General features: G+C 34.2%; 1 protein-coding gene across 2 annotated transcripts in view; it reads right to left on the reverse strand.

Annotated features, from left to right (window-relative positions):
• Positions 1 to 278: 278 nt before the first annotated feature.
• The window catches only part of dally (division abnormally delayed protein), an 831,014-nt gene continuing 805,838 nt past the window's right edge, over positions 279 to 25,454 (reverse strand). The window contains exons 4-7 of one of the 2 annotated variants that reach the window (XR_011333460.1): positions 19,132 to 19,258; positions 13,476 to 13,644; positions 5,742 to 11,085; positions 279 to 5,625 (exon numbers count right to left, since the gene is read on the reverse strand). Coding sequence is in view for 1 of the 2 variants with exons in the window: in XM_069833253.1 (XP_069689354.1) it covers positions 10,913 to 11,085; positions 13,476 to 13,644; positions 19,132 to 19,258 (469 nt within the window). In the remaining variant the exon portion in view is untranslated. Of the gene's footprint in view, positions 11,086 to 13,475; positions 13,645 to 19,131; positions 19,259 to 25,454 lie in introns of both variants that reach the window. The other variant, XM_069833253.1, reaches the window with a different exon arrangement.

Consider the following 25,454-nt stretch of genomic DNA (forward strand, 5'->3'; position numbering starts at 1 on the left):
ATTGCATTAATAGAAGGAAATGTATAACCTCAATGGAAATCCGAAATCTTCCGGTTTGCAGCACAGTGTCTTAGCCATGATGCTACTCTTCGCCATTCCCTAATAAAAGAAAAGGAAGGGTAAAATATGCTTTAGGATTTCAATCTCCGTAATCAGCATGAGTAGGCCTACTCATCACCTTAAACATATTTTATACTGTTTACATTTTATTAATAAATAGAAAAGAAAAATAATTTAGGAGAGGATGAGGATAGAAATTAGTAAATAAAATACATATATTTAAAAAAAGGCTGAATTTCTTTTAATCTGTTCTATAAACAAAGAGTTGTCATTGCTTCAGGGGGAAACTGCCTGTTATTTCTATTTTACAACTTATTAATAAAGTAAATAGGAAACTGAATTTTTGTTACCAAACTAAAAAATGCAATGTAGCCTTGCTATTTTGTATTATTACAATGTTGCCTTTGTTAACATTATTTATTAATTAATGCTAAAGACTAGTTATCTTTTTTATCAGAGCTTATAAATGAAGCAAAATATTTGGAAGCCATTTTATAATAATATATCTTTTAACCCTTTGCCCATGGTAGATTTGAAAAAAAAAAAAAAACAAATGCTTGCTTTAGAATAATGAGAGTTACGTTGTATGATATATAACGACATCTTAAATCGTTTTCATATTGCAATGATGATATACAAAGAGTATTGTTAACATTACAGATCGCTTCTGTATGCCTTATTCAATATCCACCATACATTCTTAGTCAGAAACTTCTAATGTTAAAACCATTGGTTGGTGAACATATGAATGCTAATGATACACAACCATAGGGTGACATAAGTGAAGATAAAAGTGAGTTGTATTGCTTTGTTAGAGACACTTCAACAATCTTACATAATACTAGCCAAGCCACCCAAACAATATGGCAGTAAGAAACAGCTGTGCACAGAGCCGTAGCCAGAAATAACATTCCTCCATCACTTATTCAAGTTTCAAATAAAGAAATGGACATAACACCTCCTTTAATACCAGTACATCCGAATACATACTGTATTCTTATATCCGTGTTGGTAATATTATAGCTATATATATCGTAATAATTATCCTCCATTGCTAGATAAAAGTGGAGGTGTAGATGATTATGCAACATATGTTGTAAAATAAATTTTAGTTATATATAGCTACTGGCAATTTAAATTGTGCGAAGTGGTTAATCAACCATAACCTCTTATATCTGCTTGGACAATAGGCACATTCTCTTGCTACGGCTCTTATGATACACAGACTTTGGTGGCACACATCAGCCCCAGTCCCATGAGGCAAAAGGGTTAATGTTTAAGTCTATGGCAATCATTAATTATATATAATATTATATACATAGAGCCATTGTTTGTTTAGCAATAATTCATATTCCTTGTTTGTGAATAAACAAGAAACATTCAGAAACATAAAAGCAGATGAAACTGTGCTATAAATTCAAAATCATATATCCGAGTTTTCAAATCATGAACAGTATTCCATATAGTCAGAAAAAATTGTGAACAACATTACTTTACAATGAAACATTGTTATTAATACTCCAATTTGTTTTCTAGTACGGTACTTTAAATTACAAGTGCTTACCCATGTATCCTCATCTCCTTTAGAGACCGGAACACTCATACACATGATAAGTAACACCTTATAAGTTTTAGAAAACAAGGAACATTACAACTTCAATATGTTCATTTTATACATGAATAACTCCTGTTTTGTTTTGCTTTTTTTACTTTGAAACAGTGATGCAGTCAAAGAAACATGTTACATTATGTGAATGTACACATCCATACTTACAAAAGAAAATTAATTTCCGAATGTAAATTATTATCGTTACATGTAAATTATATAGTAATTAATTTACTGATTAATTATTGACATTCCTCTAATTATACCGTATATGGCACAATAACAAACACATAATATATATCGCCTAATTTACACTTCCTTCAATTGCTTCTCTTACCTTCATAGTTATCACAGGCCCAGAAAGATTTAAACAACACATTTCACAGATCTTTACGTAAATTTTCCAGTGGTACTATAAAACTCTTATGAGATTATTCAATATAGTTACTATTGTATCATCATCAAGGTATTTGAGGGGATAGGAGAAAAAAGACATGTACACTGTTTCCCTTTCTAGTAATATGTTCAATTGAATCAGTTTTTCGTTACCACATACAGCAAGTTACTTTTTTTTCTTTCCTTCATCATAAAATATAACATTTTATATTATTTCTTAAATACTTTATATTAATTTAACTACAATGGCATTTCCTATATCGGAATAATGAAGGTCTTGCAAGAAGAAACACAAGCACTTATACGCAGTCAAAGCGACAAGTTATAACATATAAATAAAACACACACAGTTATTGCAACTGTAGACACTAACTTGTGGACGCTCCCTCATTTTTACCATTCTAACTTCCTCTCACTCTCACTTTCGCTATAGAAAAAATAATCACAGACTTTTCATTTTGTAATTTTACAAAAATATAAGCATAAACAAATGTAAGAAAACCAATAAACATTTTTTTTATTATATTCATCTACTATAGTTCAATTATTCTTCCGTAGTCTTATGTTAAGAGACTGATGTGATAAATAATGTACACTGCTTTGAGCTCAAATTACGAAGAGCAATTGTTATTGTTGATTATGAATTCGGATTCTTATTATTGACAGTTTTAAAGATATTTCTGGATTGTACTCTGCACTATATGACTATTAAATTACTTTATTCTTATTGGAAGTTTATTACGTACTTTTCCATGTAGTTGTATAATTAGTAATTTAAATTATAACTTATAATGAATGTTATTAAATCTGTAAGGCAAAACAGCCGAGTAAATGTAACATTTATTTTATTCTCTCCAAACATACAATTCATAAACACGTTTCAATTTTTCAAGGAAATTCTCTGAATATTTTATAATTAACATCTCACTTTTCTAGACATATTCTTTCCATGGAATAAAACATATTCCTTCAATGATGCTTTAACTCTAACTCTATAAGCATTGAAATCTTATTTCCTAGATATGGGACTCAAGATCTTGAACCTAAGCGAAATGCAATCACATAGTAACTTCAAGTGCGGTTTATTTTTGAGACGAAAGTAAAATAGTAATTTTTCAATTTATAACATAAAAAAGATTTAAAAATTCCAAACATAACAAGTTAATTTATTATATGTAAGTATAAATAATAATTATAAATATAATATGCTTTTCATCAAACCTGATTATTTTAATTTTTCTTGCAAATAGATCAATGGTTTTTTATATAAGTATATAATTCTTATTAACTCAAGAAATACATATACAACTTCATTAAAAATTGAACTCAAAGTCAGGTACATGGTATAAAATGATTTAGAAAAGAAAAATTTCTTTTTAATTGTGTACGATTTAGAAAAAAAAATTCTATCATGATATTTTCTGTAGAAACAATTGATTCAAAGAGCATTAAAAAGTACAATAAAACGATATTAACACTGATGTAGGGAAGAGAGTACTGAACTTCCAAACGTTCTCCACATTGTGATATTTGAAATATATGTTGGCTTACACATAAAAATACATAAAAGCAGAACTGATATTGTAACTTTATACTTAATTAAATCTACAGTCAACAAACTCTTGCTTATGCTATCATACCGCACATTAAAATATATATCAACTTTCATGTACCAGTATTTAATCAGATATGCAGCAACGGTAGAAAATGGCTGGACGTTATTATTCTTACAAATAAGATACTACTGAATACCTCTAATCAAAAATAAATTATCGTACATTTCAAAATACTGTTTACCATTGCAGTGCTACAACTTATATCCCTGTTTTATATGGGCATATATTTGTATTGCAATAAGGATACTAGTTAAGTTACTACTTTTTTCTCTTTCATTCCCGCCCGAAAAATTTTACAATACTGTTATCACAGATAGTCCTACTATGTATTTCAATGCTTACGGTAAAAATTTCTAACATACGAGATAAAAGTACGCTTGAAAAGGAATAGACTAATAGGCCTATAGTTGTCAAAGTTCTCAACTGATTTAGAGTATTGTATCATTTTTTTTAATATTTTTCACTATGGATTGCCAGTGAGGACTCTGTAGGATCATAATGTCTCGCACAGTTCTAAAGCAAGAAAGTACCAAGTGTCACAAAATTATTTTGTTTACTTATTATTCTTTATGAATTGATTAGTAGGCCGATCTATCAAACCCTTATTTAGGGAGGCTTTTGTTTATACAAATTATCTTCTTGTACACAATTTAACTTCGAATAGTGACGATTCATTTTCGAAGATTTTGAGATAATCTGGAATAGTATTCCATATAATATTATATAAAAGTATATACAAATAAAAAATGAAGAATTTTTTATAATTCAACATGCAAGTTGTATTTTACGATTCTAATGGATACATTCTAAAGCAAGAATGCAGTGATTTTGTATACTTCAACTTCGAATAGTAATGATTAATTTTCAAAGAGTTTGAGTTAATCTGAGTTAATATTTCATATTTATATCATTCATAAAATAAAGAATTTCCTCCAATTAAATACATAAGTCGTATTTTACGATTCTAATGAACACGTTTACATACATTTCTTCAGAACACGATAATATTATAAAAAGTGTATGTCTGGCTGGTAAAGGTAAAGTCAATCCCATGATAGGCCAAATCGGCCCAGAGGGTGGCGAGAGGTTAAGGCTTCCATCTTTACAGACAATCGGCTTTTAATAGCAGTAGGGATGTCAGTCCTATGTGCCCACTGCCTTTACCTCCAAGGAAATAGCCCTGGTACTCATTTCTGTTAGAGACGGACAAACGCCACATTTCAAAAGAATCATCCCTCAAGTACCAGGACAACTTTATTAAATCCACTGCTGATGAGCAATTGCCAGGAATCAGTGAAGATTAATGAATTAATACAGCTAGTAATAAACAGTATTTGGAAAGATTTACGTTATAAAAGAGTCTGTGGACTGTATATTTAATTAAGCAACCATTATAATTATCTTAGTAATAAGAAATATTAAAATTAAACCATTGAAATTACATAATCATATACGTAGATATACTGTAAACAATAAAGAAGAGCAGAAGCTCAGTACAATGTTCGAATGTAAACTATCCTAAATAAACAGTTTCATTTGAAACATCATTTTTAAATAATGTTTCATATACTAAGGACATTTCTTTCATGAGAATTGTAATCTTGAAGAATGGATTTTGAAATTAATTTATAAAGTGGAATTTTGATATACGATATTTAATAATCATGAATATGTATAATGAGAAATATAGTAGGATATTATTAATATTCTGAAAAAAATTCGCGACTGTACAAGCTGGTGACGTTAGAGACACAGCCAGGGATATTCTTATAAAGAAAAAAGGAGCCTATATAAATATGTGATCATCGAAAATACTGCCTACCGGTATTTTTTAATATATTTTCTGTTATTGATTCGACTATTATTTAACAGTTGACTTATAACATAGTGATCACCTCCATTTATTTCCTGCGGTATTTGTAAACTTTCTTTTGGTAAAAACATTACCTGGTATTCTCCTAACCTTACCAAATAATGTTTTATATACTATATATTAAAATATAGTTTTCACCTCCATTTATTTCCTGCGGTATTTGTAAACTTTCTTCTGGTAAAAACATTACCTGGTATTCTCCTAACCTTTCCAAATAATGTTTTATATACTATATATTAAAATATAGTTTTCAAGTCTTAGCTATAGATCCGAATAATATTTAAAAACAAATATGAGGGTTGCCTCAGTTAAGGGTGGACGAATTTGACTGGCTCCCCCAACAATCGTTTTTACAGCTAACACCTGCAATCACATCACTGGAGATACTTTTGGTATAGTCGGATGCTATATTTAGTCAGTAATGGCTTCAACAAATGCGGACTTGCAGCAGGGGACATTATTGGGCTTTCCGGTGCCGGTTACAGCCTTTCAGTGGTCGTAAAACGATGCAAAGTGAAAGGTCTTACCATAAGTAAGTCGTGTGTGAACAGTATAACACTCCTACACAAAAATGGATTCCCACCTCAAGTGCAATGCGGGAAAAAATTAACGAGACAAAGGACGCAACTCACACAAAGAACAGCAGTAGTGGCCAAGGTGAGGGCAGCAGCGACACAAGAAAATCCACAAACACAAGGAAGCATCGCCAACCGCACATCTAAAGGCACAGTTTATCGCATAATTCATGAAAATTTGGGTCTAGAGCAGTGGCATAAAGCAAGCAGACACTTGTTGAAAGAGCAGCACCTCAGAGAACGCTAAACAACTGTACAAACACCACCTGGCAGGTGAAAAGTGGCAATGGGTGGTTTCTCTGGATGATGCATGGATTTATCTAGATGATATAAACAAATTCCGTGCAATTTACTACAATCCAGTGGGTCGAAAGGAAACTCCAACTTCATCTGGGGAAAAAAAAAGAAAAGTTTTCCAAGGGGTTCATGGTAGTTGCAGGTTATTGCGCTCAGGGGCAACTCAAGATTCACAGAGTTGCCAAATTGTAAAGATAAATTCAGCCTACTTCTAAGAGAATGCCATGGACTCAATTTTTCATGAAGAGATTCCCCGACTGTATGGGGAAGAAGCCCCAAATGTTCGGATCCACATGGATAAGGCATGCAATCATATCTCGAGAGCATCCCTTGCGTATTATAACTGGAAAACTGTGAAGACAGATATCAACATAGTACCTTTTAGCAACATCCCAGTGAAGTCCCCTGATGCATCATCAATGGATTTTTTGCGGGTTTGGTCTGCTGAAACGAGGCCTTGCTTCTAGACAGCCCACCACAGTAGAGTTTATGGAAAGTCTGCCAGGAGGTTAGGCATAGCATCCCTCTTCCTGTTCTGCGGTGCAGTCTTCTGTAGTGGAAATTGCGTTTCAGAGCCACAGTCCATGCATATAGGCATCATGTCGAACACAATCAGTGGTAGCAAAAGGGAATCTCACAGTGAAAAACGTAAGTAAAAGACGTCCACCCTTAACTGGGACAACCCTCCTCATACTAGCCGTGGCGAAACACTAGTTTAGACGTGACTTTGTCTTGTATTTGGAATCGTTCTCTCCCACCCATTGTTATACCGTATTTATGATTTGGTAGTCCTATCTAAGTGTTCATCTACAATCAATTTGAGAAAGAAGAAAACAAATATGAACTCAATTGTGAGGTCCACATTACATGGATGAAATTGTTGATACGAAATATCATGTATCACATATATATAAACTCAAAAAAAAAGAATACCGAAATGGCTACGAAGAATCCATGATAGATGCATCGTGATAAATTAAACTAACATGTAAAATGGGTTAATATTAAATGCACCCAGAATATTTACACAATTTTCTAAGATATTAAAAATCTACTTACAACCAAGCAGGCCTATGTCACAAATGATATCCGATTCTTATAGCTACATCTAATAAATGCCTTGATTGTGAATTGCCAGGTAGGTAGGTCAAAAATAGTAAACCAAAGAGGTGGAAGAATCTGATAATTCTGGTCACAGTTTGATCTTGTCCTCCTTCAATGCCTCTGGTTGTGTCACTAAACAAAAGGCTGCTAATGAGAAATTTAATATTGTTAGCTCACAGACAATTAAGCATTGGCCTTTTAAGATGTTAAATTCGCAAAACCAAGTCATGGCCATGTTTGCTAGTTGTAATTTCATTGATCACCCTTGGTTGAAGTGCTTTGTCTGCTCAGAAATTCTCACTCTGAAATAAAGCTTGTTGCACGATAATCATATTTTTGTGATTTATTAACTTTTCTTGTCAGTTCTGTGGCTGTAAAATTCCTAGTATTTCATTTGATAAACATGTTATCATCACTGATATTCGTAGTAAGATTTATAAGCTATTTATAAAAGGAAACACTATTTGTTTAATGCTTTTTTAAATACATACCCATACATTACAAGACTGTGTTTGTAGTATGAACAGTATGGTGTCGGAGTAAACAATGAAAATATGACAATTCCTATGTGATGTCTGTCTACTGTTTATGTGATAGGGTAAATTATATACTTTAGTTTGATAGAAACTAAGAATTTATCAAAGACTTCTCAGTTGATTGTTTCAATGTAACCTAATTTCTACAGAATGATTTTATTCCATTACTAAAGCACGATTAATAAATATTTAATTGCTTTCTCAAGAGTACTAACTTATACACACCTACTTTATAATAAAACGTTTAACAGATGTCGTAGCAAAACATAAGTATATTATTTAATTCTGATTTCACATTACTTCACTTTTGAAAATTAAAGACTGAAAAATAATAATGATTAGGGCCTACTGGTACCTGAAAATAAACACTACAAGCAATGTAGGCAAATATTAAATGAATCTTAAGATGATGTGACATCATGTGACGAAAAAGTTTTACCGTACAGTACTAAAAGTATACACTCTGATAACAGCTCGAAATTAGTTTTTATTCTGTTCCTAAGTTTTAAAATAAAATATTTTAATCAAATTTATTATGATATTTTATATAACATCTTAAACAAAATGATATGAAAAGTGCAATTCAGAAAACTTAAATAATCTTATGGCTAATGAAAATTCTTATTATAAAGCCATTATTAATGAAAGCATTTTTTATGAGAACTTAAAAATTTACGATTTATGTATAAGCACAAAGATAATAATAAAGGGTCTGTAAGCCCTTTAATTGCGTTGTTCAAAGACTTGAAATAAAAGATGAAAAACAAAGCAATGCATTATTAATTACATTACTGGTATGTATTTAAAATTAAGTATGTTTCAGTGGTATTTGTAGTTGCAACAAGTTGTTGTTGTTGATGATGATGATGATGATGATGATGATGATGATGATGATGATGATGATGATGATAGGTTCAATCAAACAGTGGAACTACTGTGTGTTATGTTTCACATTATAAATTAGCAATAGATTCTATTATCGGTATCCCTTATTTATTTTAAATCTCTTAATTTTTTCTACAAAAACATCTCCAGCGAGTTCTTATCAGTCATCCTCAATGAAAACGTAGTTTGTAATCATAAAAATGGAAAAGAAATTCTTTTTTTCATGGTTTCATTCGGTCTTCAGGATGCACTTATAACAAAGCTAATTCACAGTCTAATTTTGATACAGTGATCAGACAAGAGCACTTCTTTACCTGTAGATGTTGCATTAAGCATTCCAATAAAAATTATGTAACTTAATTTGACTTTTAAATTTGCATAGTTAAAGAATAATTTTCTTTTCGTTTTTTAGGAATAATAAAGCTGAGTCTGTGCTATTTAAATTTTCATTCACAGGAAATAACAAATATTTATCTATCTGCACTAAAACGAAGAAACAACAAAATCGGCAAGTTGCTCATGAATAACATAATGAAACTAACAGGTCGAACACATATACATCTTCTACACAATCACTCTGACTGTTTTCAACAGTTTCAACCATACATTTTATGATTCATGCATACGTCCTCACTAGATCATTCAAGTGAAATAGTATTTTCACTTAAAAAGTTGACGGGAGGAGGGAAAGGGACTTATTCTTATTTCCATACACATGTTTTAAAACATTATTAATTTCCTCTGCCATCATATTGTATGTCTCACACTCCGAAAAAAATTGCCAACCCCATATTAATTTTGATTTTTATTAAGAAATTAGAAAGCATTTATCACCTTCCATATATGATTTTTCAGTTATATTTACCTACATTAGCCAATTAAATGAAGATGTCCCCAAAAAGCCGGGTAGCTGAAACTAAAATATGGTGGAAATAAAAATGTTCTGAGAAAGTGAAAAAAAGTGGAAATGAAAAGTTTCAGCCTTCGTCTTTATGTGGAACCCGAAAAGCGGAAATGGGGCTGACTATTGATGCAATTTTATATTATTCATTATTGTCATGAAGACAATGGATTATTCCAATTTATACATAAACCTATTAAAAAAAGGATAGGAACGTCCTATTTTGCTTTGGAAACTCATGTTGATTCAAAGTTTCCTCTTTAAATTTGAGGAAGCATGAAACAATGTTGAATGGGAGGAATAAATCAACTTTTCTCCTCACAGACAGTATTAAATGTTTAACAAACAGAAACTGTTCTTTCATCAGCCAATGGATAATGCCACTATTAAGCAACTTGACTGTCCTTAAAAGAAGCAATCATAAACATGATGCTGCACCATAACAAACCCATTCTTCAGCTACTATGATACAGTAATATCCAATTTTTTAAATTATCCTTTAAAGGTGTCATAGTTCCTGTATAAAATTAAAAGAAAGTATTGGTTATGCAGCAGCTGTCAAAAACTGCAACTATGTACATGTTTTTCACAGCCATCCACTTTTTAATTTATATTTTATTGTTCATACAAGAAGAATAAAAAAAAATATCTCTTAAAGACTATGACACCTTCATGAAGAAACATTACTACAATGGCTATGAATAACGTTTTCACCAAAGATTCAGATTGTTGATCCTGGTTAAACATTTGATGATCAGGCCATAATACGTAACTTCATCCACAATAAACCACATGAGTGTCTTGTTCAATTCACTTCACTCACAACTGCCCTAAACATTTGGTTACGTGAACTCCTGTTCAATAGGTTATAAAACCTAACTAGAATTGAACCAACCGGCCATTATTTTCTTTTTTTTTTAAATTATAATAATAGATATTTCGTTTTGCTGATTTTTTATTTTTTAAACACTTTAAATGTTATAAGCTTCATCAATTTCTTCTTCTCATCTTCTGCCATTGAGTATGAAGTGTATGTGCTAGGCACACGATAGAAGTCAGAGTTTTATCCATTGAGTAATACAAGACTAATCCTGCTGAGGAGAACAGCTGCAACAAGCAACGTACACGACTGCACTGCAGGCTTCGTAGTAGATCCACCACCAACACTTGGTGGAACAACTTTGGCGTTTCCATTGGACACAGTGCCTGTGTATGTAGGTTTCTCCTCTGAAATAACTGAAAACAAAACATGTAATTACTAAAGCAGTATTCAATCATAATTCTTAATTACAATATGTACGTTACATATACATACACTAAAACTACACTTGACACTTACTTAAATACTTTATTTCTGAGAGCTATCAATTGATATGAGTCAAATGTCTGTAACTCCAAACATCGAGTTAAAAAAATATATTTTCTTTCTTATTAATATTTTTTCCTAAGTTACAAATACATTGGCACAAAAACAAAAATTATTATGTCCTTTGAATTGTAAAGCCTAACATACAACTGTTACAACACACATTTTAAGAAGTAGTGGGATGAAGTCATAACGTATTAGTTAAATTGGTGAGAATGTTGTTGTTGTTGTTGCTACTGTTGATGCTGCTGCTGCTGATAAAGATGATGATGATGATGATGATGATGATGATGATGACGACGACGACGACGACGACGACTACGACGACGAACCATCATCTTCATCGTGGAAGAAGAGAAGAATAAGAAGTATGAAAGTTGGACGAGGAAAAGCAACAAATGGGGAAAAAGAAGAAATAAGAGAATAGAAATTTCATGTATGACATTGTACTTTCTCATTGTATAGGTCTACACTTTCGACACATAAATAACCAGATCTATTTTTTTTTTTTTCTGAGTTTGATCTTAAGAAGGCAACATCTTGCCTACTGTGCCCTATGACACACAAAATTATCATTGATTTGCATTTAATTTATCTTTTATTTTTGAACAAATAATGTTTGTTTTAACTGTTACTGTCACAAAATCAAAATGAAGCGAAGATCCAAAATAAAGTTCAATGTAAACATCATTAGAAGTGCATCTGACAGTGGTATTGATATAACAAGCCCAAAGGTATAATTTTTTCGCTTTATTTTTCCTTTTCAAGGATGTCCAAAACACTCTTGAAGATAATTCACGAACAGGGTGTTCAGTTTCAGTCCAAAACCAAGAATTTGTCAGAAAAAAATAAGTGAATGGATGCTAATTGAACTTCGTTCAAAAACACGATCACTATAAGTATTTCCAGTCCTTAGCTGATTGTGCCACTCATATCGAAGCTAGAGGAATTTATTCTGAATAAGGTAATGTCATTTTTGAACATATACAGTCGATTTCTGATAATTCACGGCAATTAATGCAGGAATTTCCGCAAAATGTCGAAAATCGCGAATTATCCGCAACATTTTTTTATTATTTAAAATCCAATAAGAATAACTAGTAAAATACCCTTCAAAATCAATTGCAAAATGTGAAACAGTGCTAAACATTTTGTAACACTGACGAAATTTCCCACGTTATAGACTTTAGTACATTGTATATTGAACATTCTGTAATTAAATCATGCTACATTTTAGCATTATGCTTCATGCTACCAGGCGTGAGTCCTGCTATGTGTAGTGTAATTATGCTGCAGTTGGCAACGCTGATCAAAAGAAGTTGGAGTGGGGAGGGAGAGAACGTTAATCGAGCAAAAACGTAAAAATGATAACGTTACTTCGCCCCTCCTCTCCCCAAAGAATAGTGAATTACCCGCAAAACGAATTAACAGCATGCGAATTATTAGGAGTCAACTGTATTTGTTTACTTAAATTTAATTCTCATACTTTATTCGCCACAGTAATGCTTTAGGTGTTTTGTTTTCTATTATTATGTTGCAAATGATATTTCCGTATAATTTATTTTCTTTGAACTATTATTTAAATATACAAATAAATGAAAGGACATTCTTTATAATGAATGAATGAATGAATGAATGGACGAAGGAACAAACGACACTAGAAAGAAACACACAGATACACACGAATAATAAATAAATAAATACATAAATAAATAAATAAATAAATAAATAAATAAATAAATAAATAAATTCCACCGCTGTGGAGTAACGGTTAGCGCGTCTGTCCGTGAAACGAGCGGGTCCGGGTTCAAATCCTGGTTGGGACAAGTTACCAGGTTGGGGGTTTTCCGGGGTTTTCCCCTCAACCAATTGAAGCAGAATTACTGGGTACCTAACTTTCGGTGTTGGACCTCGGACTCATTTGGCCATAATAATTAATACAATAACCAAGGTTAAATTCACGGTGCAGCGTGCTGTACTTGTTCAAGAGCATGGCCATTCGGCTACCCAATCATTCAGAGAATAGGAGTGGTAACTGGTAAGCACAATAAGCCTCATGCTACAATGTAAGCCTTTGGATCCCTCCTCCATGAGAGAGAGAGAGAGAGTAAATAAATAAATAAATAAATAAGCAATGAAGCATGCAATAATTAGACAAATTAATAAGCAAAAGAGAGAAAAATGTACAAATATAAAATTCCACATAAATTGTTTATATCTGGTAAAATATAAAAGTTTTAACAAGGTTTCAATGCAGTACCTGGTGGCAACGGATTGTCTCCAGAGGCTGAGCCCTCTTCAAGCCAACTAGAATCTGTTTCTTCATCATCAGTCCATTGAGTCACTGATGAATGCCCACTACCACTTCCTTCCTCATCACGAAGAAAAGAGTCTGACTCTGGCGCTAGTGTCAGCTGACTGAGCACCACCTATAATAAAAACAAAAATATGAATATAAAGGTAGGTAAGTATGAAAAATTAGTTCGAATGGAATACATAATATATCCATGTTCCTTACACTACTGGCTCATTTCAAGAGATGTGCTTATTATTAACTTTACTTCCAGATAAGACTATCTTCTTGAATACCGGTATGTAAATGTTTTAAAGTTCTGTTGAGACAAAGTCTATAAATCGTACAGTCATGAGCCTCAGTTTCTTTTCTCATTATAAAATATATTCACAATATAGCTACAAATTCTACAGTATAACTCTATGAACGATCATGGTCTCCACTGACATACAAATGAATTTTTTGCACGATCGTGCCTTGTGTTGTATTTACAGCTATTGTTGTTAGGCCTTGAACATTAGGATTCCCACACAGAAACTTGTTGCTAGGGAAACCATTCTTTATAACATATAACTATACTGAAATAGACCCATTACAGCAGGGGCGATTTCTCAGGGCATGCTATGCTTGCTGCGCAAGCGCAATATTTTCGTAGAATGTGTATTTCTCAAAATGGGATTACGTACATTAAAATTGATTTTCATTTTTGGAATATTGTATAGGCGTAATACCATCCGCAGGTTGCACACGCAAGTATCGCAACGCTTGCTCGTTTCTCGGAGCTACAGGAAAGACGTAGAAATAGCGTGAATATGATGCGCGCGCAAGTGCCTTCCTCCTTAGTCCGCCCTAGGCGCACATGCTTGGCGCACATGCTTCTGTTATGTGTTGTTTGAAGCTCTGGTCCGAGAGCTACACCAACGACTATTTAACGTTACACAGAGCAGTATTGACAGCAGGAATATGCTGTGTGTAATTAATTGTATGAACGGAATGCATGTGTTAGCTGCTGCATGTATTATTAATTCTTAAACATTAATTTGAAGTAGGCTATTACAATGAGTTCGGAATTGTGTGTTATTGAAACCTTATTATTAAATCCATTTTCCCGAAAGACTATTCAAGAGAAGACAGACATAGAGAATATGTGCGCTCGTTCACTGCAGCTCAATACAACAATATGCATTGGTTGGCAGGGTCGAAAAAACTAAATAAACTGTTTTGTTGGCCATGTTTGTTATATTATATCGAACTTATACATCTGATAAGCGAATATGATCCAAGACTCATAATGATTTCATAATTATAAAATAAATTATTTATGTGGGTCTGATTATTTTTATTAATTATGCATTATTATATCCTCCCATCTTCCCCTATGAATAAAAGAGCAAGACTAACTTTCGTGACTAGCATTCGCCCCTGCATTACAGTGCACTTATTGTTACTTAGTTACAATTACAGTATAGTTTTGCGAAGGCTTTGGAATAATATTGCTCTAAATTTTCAAAGGAAAATAAATTGTATTTGCAATTTTAAAAATATAATCGTACCAAAAATGTACAACACACGTTGTATGTGAAGTGCATTACAAAATCTCGGAAATTGAAAACTCGCTCTGCTCGTTTTTAAAACTTTTCCTCGACTTTGTAAAAAGCACTTCCCAACCTCGTATTATATACTATTTCTATATAAATGTTAGCAATGTAACACAACAACATTTCAATTTTTGCTTGGGAGGGGCAAGATTGAAGATTTTATGAGAATCCGCCATTCTTTCTCTTTTAACAGACAAGAAGTTGAGTCATTCTGCATATAGAATATTGTCCTTGGCCAAGCGAAAAAGCTTGTTTAACTCACTGTAACTCGGAAATTTAAGGCATTATTATTTATATGTGCTGGGATGTTAAGGAGAGGCAGAGGTGAATATTTCAAAATCCACAAAATTTATCCGATTTGTTTGAAATTGATCATGGATACTAAGTATGTTATTAGTAATGGACATACCAAGTTTCAACTTTCTAAGTACAATAGTTCTGTAAATATTAATAATTTTATAAAACTTTATATCGTTTGATATAAAATGCTCCATGCACCATATTGTAAGAAATTTTCAATATTTCTTTTTATTTATATGTTCAGAGAAGGTATATAAATAATGACAAGTATTAGTTTATTATGGGAATAATATAGTAATACAGTTATCTTGGTTTTAATTTCATACTTTTAAGGGCACAAAATAAAAAACTTACATCGGAATATGAAAATAAAGATAATAAAAATGGAAAAAAACCAAATTTTTAATTTTTCTTTAGTTTTGTTCGAAAATTTCACCTCTGCCTCCCCTAAAAGATTTTTTTCTACGACAGTGTGTAAAGTTGCATTTTACCCACCGTTATCAATGCCTAAAGTTGCATTTTACCCACTGTTATTAGTGCCTACAGTGAGTCTTTAAAACACTAGTGCGTAAAAAAGTAAAGTAGGCCTAATCACTTTAGGCACTGCTACTCATTTTACGCACGGCCAAAGAAAATGTAATATTCAATGTACAAACTTCATTCAATAAGAAATTAATGCATTACCCCGATCTTTCATTACTTAAATATTACACGTAACACAAATAAGAAAAAAATTTAACATTCATATTTACAATTCAGCCCTTATTATTCTGAAGTTACACATTAAGGGCTAGTGCTCATTGTAACAAGATTTATCATTCAACTGTTCCTAACCGCTTTGTTGATTATGTTGCCAGTTTAGACGGCCATGAAATCGTGAACACAAATCAAACAGGCTGCCAATCCATGGAATTGTACTTCTTAATGGTTCTGTGTTTAGATGGCCATGGCATTGTGATCTTATAATCTCTTGAAATATTTATTTAATGTACATTTGAACTATCGTAGAAAAACATTGTATGATACACATTCGTAAAGTAATCTCTTTGGCCGTCGTGTGTTTGTTTCGTCTCGTTTCACAAACTTCATGTCGCTTCATCGCTGAACACAAACTTAGATGTGAAGGAATCGTTTTCCGCGATCTGATTGAGAACAAATTCACAAAAATCAATTCTCTGTTCTTTATCCTGGCGACCTCTCTCGGAACCAACCAAATGAAACTTCAGAACGTCATCTCCACATATGTACGTCCAGTTTCGCTCTAAGTTGTTATGTTTGCCGAAATATAACCTTTCAAAGTTGGGGTATTTTTTTGAAACCACAATCACAGTGTAGGCCTATTTGTCTATGAGCGGAGCTGTTATGACACGAGGTTCGGTTGTTAATCTATACTTCGTTCCATAATGTCTGACAGACGACGTAAAAACTGCCGGAAGAGGATGGGACATAGATAATTGCTCTTCAACCAATGACAGAGGTCGTCTGGCATTTGTTTTAATTCGTGACCTCTTTTTCTCCGTACCATGACGCTCATCATAACAGTATTGTATAAATAATAATGGTAAATACATAATCATTAGTGTTATTGTATGACTTTATTGCAAAAAAATATTATAATATGAGACACGGAATCGTCCAGATGACTTAGATATAGAAGACGAAGAAGCCGTATCAAAGACGAAAAGGATTTTCTATTTTAAGCGAAGAAGTTGAACTAGCGCTTATGGAAATGAAGAATGGGAAAGCAACAGGAGTTGATGGAATCCTCATTGAATTAGTGAAATGCTTGGGTGAAGACAAGAAGCAAATTATATCATCATGCAACGAAATATATGAGAAAGGCGAATGGCCTGAAGATTTTACGGAGACAGTGTTGATTCCAATACCGAAGAAAAATAATGCCAAGAAATGTAAGGAGTTCAGGACTATCAGTCTAATATCGCACTCGGCGAAGATTCTCTTGCGAATACTGAATCGACGGAGTGGAAGAACAGTTGGAAGAAAAGCAGTTTGGCTTCAGGAAGGAAAAAGGTACGACAGATATGCAATTGGACTGCTACGGACAATTGGCGAAATATACCTGAAGAAGAATAAAGAAGTGTCTGTAGTATTTGTGGACCTAGAACTTTTGACAGAGCGGATTGGAATAAACTGATGGGAATCCTAAAGAAAACTGGCGTGGATTTGAAAGAGAAAGACTGTTCAGTAATATTTGTATGAAACAACGAGTGAAAGTCAGGATAGGAGAAGAAATGCCAGAAGGAAGTGAAATTGGGAGAGGAGTACGTCACCTACCCTGTTCAACATCTACTTGGAGGATTTAATAAAGAACTTTTCAGAACATGGGAGGAGTGATAGTATGAGGAAGAAGAATAAAGTGCATAAGATTTGCTGATGATATGGCGTTGTTAACAGAAGAGAAATGATACTAAAGGATATGCTACTGGAGCTAAATGACAACTGTGAGCAGTATGGGATGAAGATAAATGCAAATAAGACGAAGAGCATGGTCATATGAAGAAAAATACAGAAGATAAACTTGCGAGTACTAAATGAGGCAGTAGAGCAAGGGGGCAGCTTCAAATATTTGGGGTGTAGTATAAGCAGTAACATGAGCTGCTGCCAGGAAGTCAAAATGAGGATAGCAATGGCCAAGGAAGATTTTAATAGAAAAAGAAGCATCTTTTGCGGACCTCTGGAAAAAGAACTAAAGAAGAGACTTTGATGTGCTTTGTATGGAGTGTGGCTTTGTATGGAGTGGGGCAGAAACATGGACATTACGACAAAGTGAAGAGAAGCAAACAGATGCATTTGAATTGTGGATATGGAGAAGAATGGAACGTGTGAAATGGACAGACAGAATAAGAAACGAAGCTGTGTTGGAAAAGTGGGTGAAGAAAGAATGGTGCTGAAACTGATCAGGAAGAGGAAAAGGAATTGATTGGGTCACTGGCTGAGAAGAAACTGCCTACTGAAGGATGCACTGGAAGGAATGGTGAACGGGAGAAGAGTTCGGGGTAGAAGATGATATCAGATGATAGATGACATTAAGATATATGGATCATATGAGGAAACAAAGAGGAAGGCAGAAAATAGGAAAGATTGGAGAAAGCTGGGTTTGCAGTGAAAGAACTGCCCTTGAGCAGAACACTAAATTAAATGAATGAATATCACATTATCTTTACACTGAAACGCGTTCTACGAAAGTAATTTAAGCATTTGTCATTTTTGTTCTATAACATCCAATTCTGCATATTAAAAAAACGTTTTTGAGTAAGTGAATACGTGGATATCGACTGGAGGTATAATTTCATATAAAATGATTAATATTCTGAACTAAACGTTTATACCATTTGTAAAATTTTAGCATAAAAACGTGCGAAATACCTGAACATTAAATTTAATGTAATAATAACAACTGTGCCACGTGAATACCTCCAGAAGCATGACTCACTGATATTGTAAGTTAAAAAGAGCCATCTGTTAGTTTAAAAGAAAAAGCTGTACACGTATGGATTGATGTTAATAGAAATACTGAAAGGATGTCTCAATGAAAATAGCGAAACAGATTTATTTTCCAGCGTCACAAACATATCCCTAAACGTCATCTTATAAAGAAATAAAAACGCAAATTGATTTATTTTGTGTACTGCATTTTAAAACATCTTACACAGTACTTCCATTTTATTTTTACTAGTGTGTGTTTATGTGTCCTGTGGCCTCACCTGCCTGATATGTCTGAGTTTGTCACTGAGTTGGGCGATTCTGGGATCTGGATTGATCTGTGTCCAGGTCAGCTCTGGGTTATATTTCTGAGCATTCACAGTAGCTGCTACTACAGTCTTCGTGTACCTGCAACAAACACAACATTAAATAGTATTAATCAATGTCTCAATTTGTTTACGATATAATTACTCAAAATTAGGATTCAATTAATGAATGCCTTATTAAAGTGTTAATAATTAAAATAGCCTACTTGTAGGCCTATGTGTCAGTAATTACTGCATAAGACGGTCGAACAGATATCAGGTAATGCTGGAAATATGTATGTATGTATGTATGTATGTATGTATGTATGTATGTATGTATGTATGTATGTATGTATGTATGTATGTATGTATGTATGTATGTATGTATGTATGTATGTATTGTCGGACCATCGGATCTGTGCCCCGTAAGATATGCGAACTGAACCCTAATTCCTTCTCAGCCTCGGTAATTCATTTCTCTCCCTGCATTCCTATCTCTCTCCCTTTCTGTCCCCCACTACTCACAATTTTGGCCTTCTTGCGGGACAGTTTATTTGCACTTGCAGTTCAGCGTTGTCAACTCAACATGAATACTGTAGCACGAAATGGCGAAAGAAATATTAAGCAAGTACGTAATAGCATTTTGCGATGAAGAGAAACAAACAGGTCAATATCTGTTTCCTATAAATCAGGCAACGAAAGAGCAGCTGCTATCACAGGTGAGGCTTATTTCATTTCAATTGATTACGTATTAAAATTACTTACTTAACTAATACTAATAATATAACATTTTATGTAATTTATATAGACAGATCATAGCTCCTAATAAAGAAAATCAGGAGAGAGGGAGTCTGTGCAGGAGATGAAAAGCTAGAATCACCAGGGAAGAACAGACCAAGGGAACTTTTAATTCTTATAGATGATATGAACCGATGTATTTTAAGAGGAAAGATACAAGAATTTTATACCCTGCAGAAAGAAGTTCCAACATTGAAGAAATTACTGAAGTTGCGAGAGAAGCAATAATTTCCAAGGTTGGAGAGAAACACTACGGAAAGTGATTCGAGACATGGGGTTTAGGTTTAAAAATGTAAAAATACAAGATGTATTTTGATTGAAAGAAATGATATTATAGCATGGAGGACCAGTTACTTATGACACCGTTTGACTGAAGTTTGGCAACATCCCTATTCGGCAAGGTTCGTGGCCTGCTGTTTAACGTGGTGGGAGGAAAGCGGGTGGAATGGAGTGAGTACAGGCGTTAACTTTTCCAAGAACGACGACAGCGCTGAAGGGGCACAGATCCGATGGTCCGACAATATGTATATATGCATTTAATGCTCAACCAGATTGATTCAATGTCAATTGGTTTCTGGCAGACCAGTACAAAGTCCCCATAGAGGATTTAAAATTTACAAGTTTTTTTTTTACAATAATGCTGGAAATATAATTTATTTTTTGTAGCATTACAATACTCTCCGTAAACAGGGAAATAAATTAAAATATATTATAATGCATCTCTTAATATTACATTTTAAAATAAAACTGAAGAGTGTGATCCCAAAATTCGTTCAGTCAATCTGGCCATTTTAATGATATGACAGGATGGAAGTGAAATAGCCTGCAGATTTTCAGAGCGAATAGCTCATGTTGTATGTAACAAAAAACTTTAATATATTTGTGGAAAGAAAAAAAAATGTTATTTTAAAATGTTCAACAAGTTCTTATTCGGTAACTATTGCGAGTAGGATCGAGATTTTTATCCATATCGATAGGAAAACTAATAAAGAATAATAATTTATCCCCCTGACGTATTTCAATAGTGTTTTCGTGTAAATTTAATTTTAAAAAACTCTAATTTCAAGCCACTGCACGATACGAGTTGATTGCAACACAGCGCCAGAAAACAGCTCATCTAACGAGTCACACCGAGTTCGTTGACCTCTTACATCTGTATTCTGTATCATGAGAAGTGTGTGTTTGCGGAGGTGTTGCCGGACTGCTGAAACTTCAAACTTAATTTTCTACTTAACCATGCATTTAATCACAAAACGTAATACAAATTTTTTCTATTCATTTAAGTGTACCTATCGTCCCTTTCAATCTGAAAGTTATTTCACTTCACTTATAGGCCCTATATACACATGATTATGTTCGAGGCCTCTATCATATTTTAAGCTTGTTTTCTTCCAAAACAACGTCAAACCTTGTCTAAAAGTGTGCATGTCACTTGAAAACTCGCTCAGTCCGTGAATAAAAAGACTAGCCCAGCCCTTCCATAAAAATGGAATGAACGGGTTTTGGAATCACACTCTTCAATTTTATTATAAACATCATTGCATATACAAAACTATAAAAACACGTTCTAATAAAACAGTTCTAGTGAGTCAACAATTACACACGAATCCAATATTCATGTGATACAAAATTTAAAATTGGCCTCCATTACTAAACCATCGTACCGTTACACTACACATTCAATCTCTCGCACCACTGCGCACTGAAAAAAGCTATAATACGGGGTTTAAAATTAATGAGAATGTTCAGGTAAAGAAAGAAAGATAACGTTTTTTTTGCACTTATCAATTACTTATCACTGGCCCAAGGACACGTCGAATGATAGAGAGAAAATCAGAGAAAAGTTACCTGTAATGTTTGATTTTTTCATCACAAATTATTACAACTTGGCTCGGAATCTAACCCGGGCAGCCGAATGGAAGACCAGCACGCTAGCGCTCGAGTCACACAACAGAACAGCTCCTACGAACATGGTCCAATTTTCTACGTGTTTCAGTGTTGTGGCAGGCAAGGACCAGTGGCTTTACTCTTTGACGAATGAGCTTACAGTAAAAAAAAGTTTGACAAGTTGTGCATTACAGGAGAGCTTCGAACTCTTGCCCCCTTTCTTGTAAACAATATTGACATCGCCGGAGGATTGACTATCACATCCGTCTACTGATAAAGCACTTTCATACGGGATTGTATTTTTAACGCACACAACCAGCGCATTTGAGAGCAGATCCATCACAATTAGATCTCATCAGGTGCGGTTTAATGTCAACGTGTGGTTCGGCATCATGTGTGTGTGTGTGTGTGTGTGTGTGTGTGTCTAATGCCTACCCACTTCACTTTGCCTGATTCGAGTTCCGTATACTGCGGATAGATGGCAGGACTGTGACCCATTTTCAAATTGCACACCACTTCGGCGGGCCACGTTATGCATGATGTGTATCTGTGAATAGTTACGTCGTGCACTAGGGTGAGTGTATGTTTAATGTTCGTGTAGGTGTAGTGTAGGGAATGGGTGAGGATGATGATGATGATGATGAAGATGAGGAAGGGAGAAGGGGAAACCCGGTGCTGGCACGTAGCCTACTCCTGTCGAATAGCACCAAGAGGGCCGCCAGACTAAACGTCTCCATCCGACTGACGAATCACTATCAACAGTGATCTATGTCTTCCCTTCATATGCACTGCGGAGAGATTTGGGATTTAACCCAGGCATATTGGTTCACAATTTAGTGATTAGAAGTTGAGCATCGCCATGTCTCCTAGTCCCGAGCAAGAAATTTTACCCGCCGAGAATCGAACCAGGCAGTCTGGAGGCAGACACGCTACCACAGGGCTAACTCGGCGGACTTGGTGTGGCATCCACATGTTATGCCAAATCGCTTAGAGGGAACAAATTATAGGAACTTTTTGGAAAACACTCTGCTCGTTTTATTGTTGGAAGAGGTACCGCTTGCAGTACGAGCCAGGACATGGTTCCAGCATGACAGAGCTCCAGCGCACTTCGGTCAAGGAAACAGCTGACGACAACGTTTGATGACAGATGAATTGGTTATCAAGGCCCCATCCCATGGCCAGCTTGACCGTAAGATCTTAATCCGTTTGACTTCTTCTTGTGGGGACACGTGAAGGCACTAGTGTACGCAACACATATTTGAAGGGTGCGGCAGTCAATGTTCCGACGATGCCAGTATTGTTTACAAGAAAGGGACGTCAGTTCGAAGCTCTTCTGTAATGCACGAGTTGTTAAGTATCACTGTCTGTTTTTCATTGAAAGCTCAGTCATCAGTGTCATTGTGTGCTTTTTCATTGAAAGCTCAGTCATCAGAGAGTCAAATGTCTGTTTTAGTACCCTCTACCATATTCTTCTGTAACATAACCTAAGTATTGAATCACTCTGTACATAATATTTCCATATTAAAATTAAAAAAAAATACAGAAGCGACTGTACAGCGCATTTACATAAAACGAATATAGGCATAGAAAAGGCACCATAACTATCTTTTATAACACCTGAAAGAAAAAGGAGACCGGGACTGGTCAGAAAATAAGTACAAAATTTGTGATGCTGTATTTTATTGTTTAAACGGTGAAGTGGAGAAGAAGATGAAAACCAAATTAAGGAACTTCTTAATAAGATAACGGTTACGCAAATTTCCATGAAAATACTATTATAACACAATTTTCAAATTGAAGCGAATTATTACACGTTAACTGTTTACAGACCTGCTGACTTGGCTGAATTACACCCTTTGTTGAATTAAGAGAATACCAACACAGGTAATGAGCATCAATGTTGACATAACTCTCTATTCCGCAAGAAATTCTTTCTGACGTGAGACAATGCAACATTGTATTGTGATAGTGTTCTTGCTTCATTCAAGTCAATAGCTCTACAATGTTGTGAATGGACATTAATTGATGACCATTATGATTCATTGGACGTGTTTTAACTGAGATGTGAGCTGAATGCGTCAGCTGAATTTCCCGTTTCCATCCATACATGGGAAATAATACGGAGGAACAGGATTCCTAATGACATTAAAATTCATAGCAGATAAGCCTTTGGAAGTGCTGGACGTGTAAAATTAGTCAGATTGCTTGCTATCTGTTATAATCAGTACAGTGTTGCAATTATTGTTGGGATATTGTTAAAATAATTGTAATGTACAGTCACTATAATCTAACAAATCGTTATCTTTTTCGTTGACATGATCCAAGACTATTTTTCTTAAATCCACGTTAACGAGTAAATCAGTACGAACACATTCATACTTTTGCGTTACAAGTATACCGTTTCGTCTCTCTGTAACAAGAAAAACAAACGTGTGTAGACGGACACGGCATGTGTAGAACTGTTTCTTCAGTGTCCTGGCAATCGGAAATCGGAAAAAATTCAGACACCAGCAATGAAAAAGAATTTTTGGACGTATAAAAAGGAAAAGAAGCAATACAATATCACAACAGACCACACTGACACATATCTTGGATTCTAGAAATGGTGATGATGATGATGATGATGATGATGGTAGTGGTGATGATGGTGGTAGTGGTAGTGGTCATCCGCGCCTCGCTCTACTCCCGCTCTCTATAAACGATAAGCATTTCACATAAACAACGCATAGTATCATTCAGTGGAGCTGTGTACAGTCATGAATAGTTTTAGGAATATTGTTAATTTATATCAATATTTTAGATTCTGAACAAAGTGAGTTACTCTGTTATTATTATATTATTTACGTAATGTTAATATTATGTAGTATTTTAAAAAAAGTAAACTAATCTGTTATTAAATAATTATGCAAACAGAAGTGTGTAACACGTTTACTGTTTCCCGGATTATTCATCGTTAAATTAGTTCTTCTCAGCAGGTGCCAATGACAAATATCTGAAAGAGTATGAATCGCTGTACTCAGGTGATATAGGGTATGCTTAAAATCCCGTGGATATTTTATCAGTTATTCAACAGCTAGGTTATGTCTGAAAAAATAATGATAAAGAGATGATATTTCGCGAGACGAGTCCGACGATACACCACGGAATTCTCTGGCATCCACCTCAAAGCTGGGGAAAACCTTGGAAAAAACAAGATAATCAGCTAAAAGGGATTCAAACCCGACCAAGCACAACATCGGATCGCTAAGTCCAGCTCGCTACCGTCCGAGCTACGCTAGTGGCCTAAAATCCTATGGATCCGTGTTTGATTCCCTACATATAAATAGTCATTCTATTAAGTGCGAGTTCCATACTATTATCTTGAGGCAAGCTTTCACCATGATTATCACATGACGATGTCTAGCAACTTCTGATTATCCGGTGGTCATGCATTATCTGAATGTCAATAATACGAAATAAAAAGACCAGTATTTGAATGACTTAGGTTGATGATTATGACTATATAACGCTACTACTATTGCTATTCATACTTCTGCTACTACTACCACTGTCAGTACTACTATCCTACTCCTAGTAGGCCTACTATACTACTCCTATTATCCATCTACTATTAC

The sequence above is a fragment of the Periplaneta americana genome, chromosome 8 (genome assembly GCF_040183065.1).
Source record: "Periplaneta americana isolate PAMFEO1 chromosome 8, P.americana_PAMFEO1_priV1, whole genome shotgun sequence".
NCBI classification, from domain to species: Eukaryota; Metazoa; Arthropoda; class Insecta; order Blattodea; family Blattidae; genus Periplaneta; species Periplaneta americana.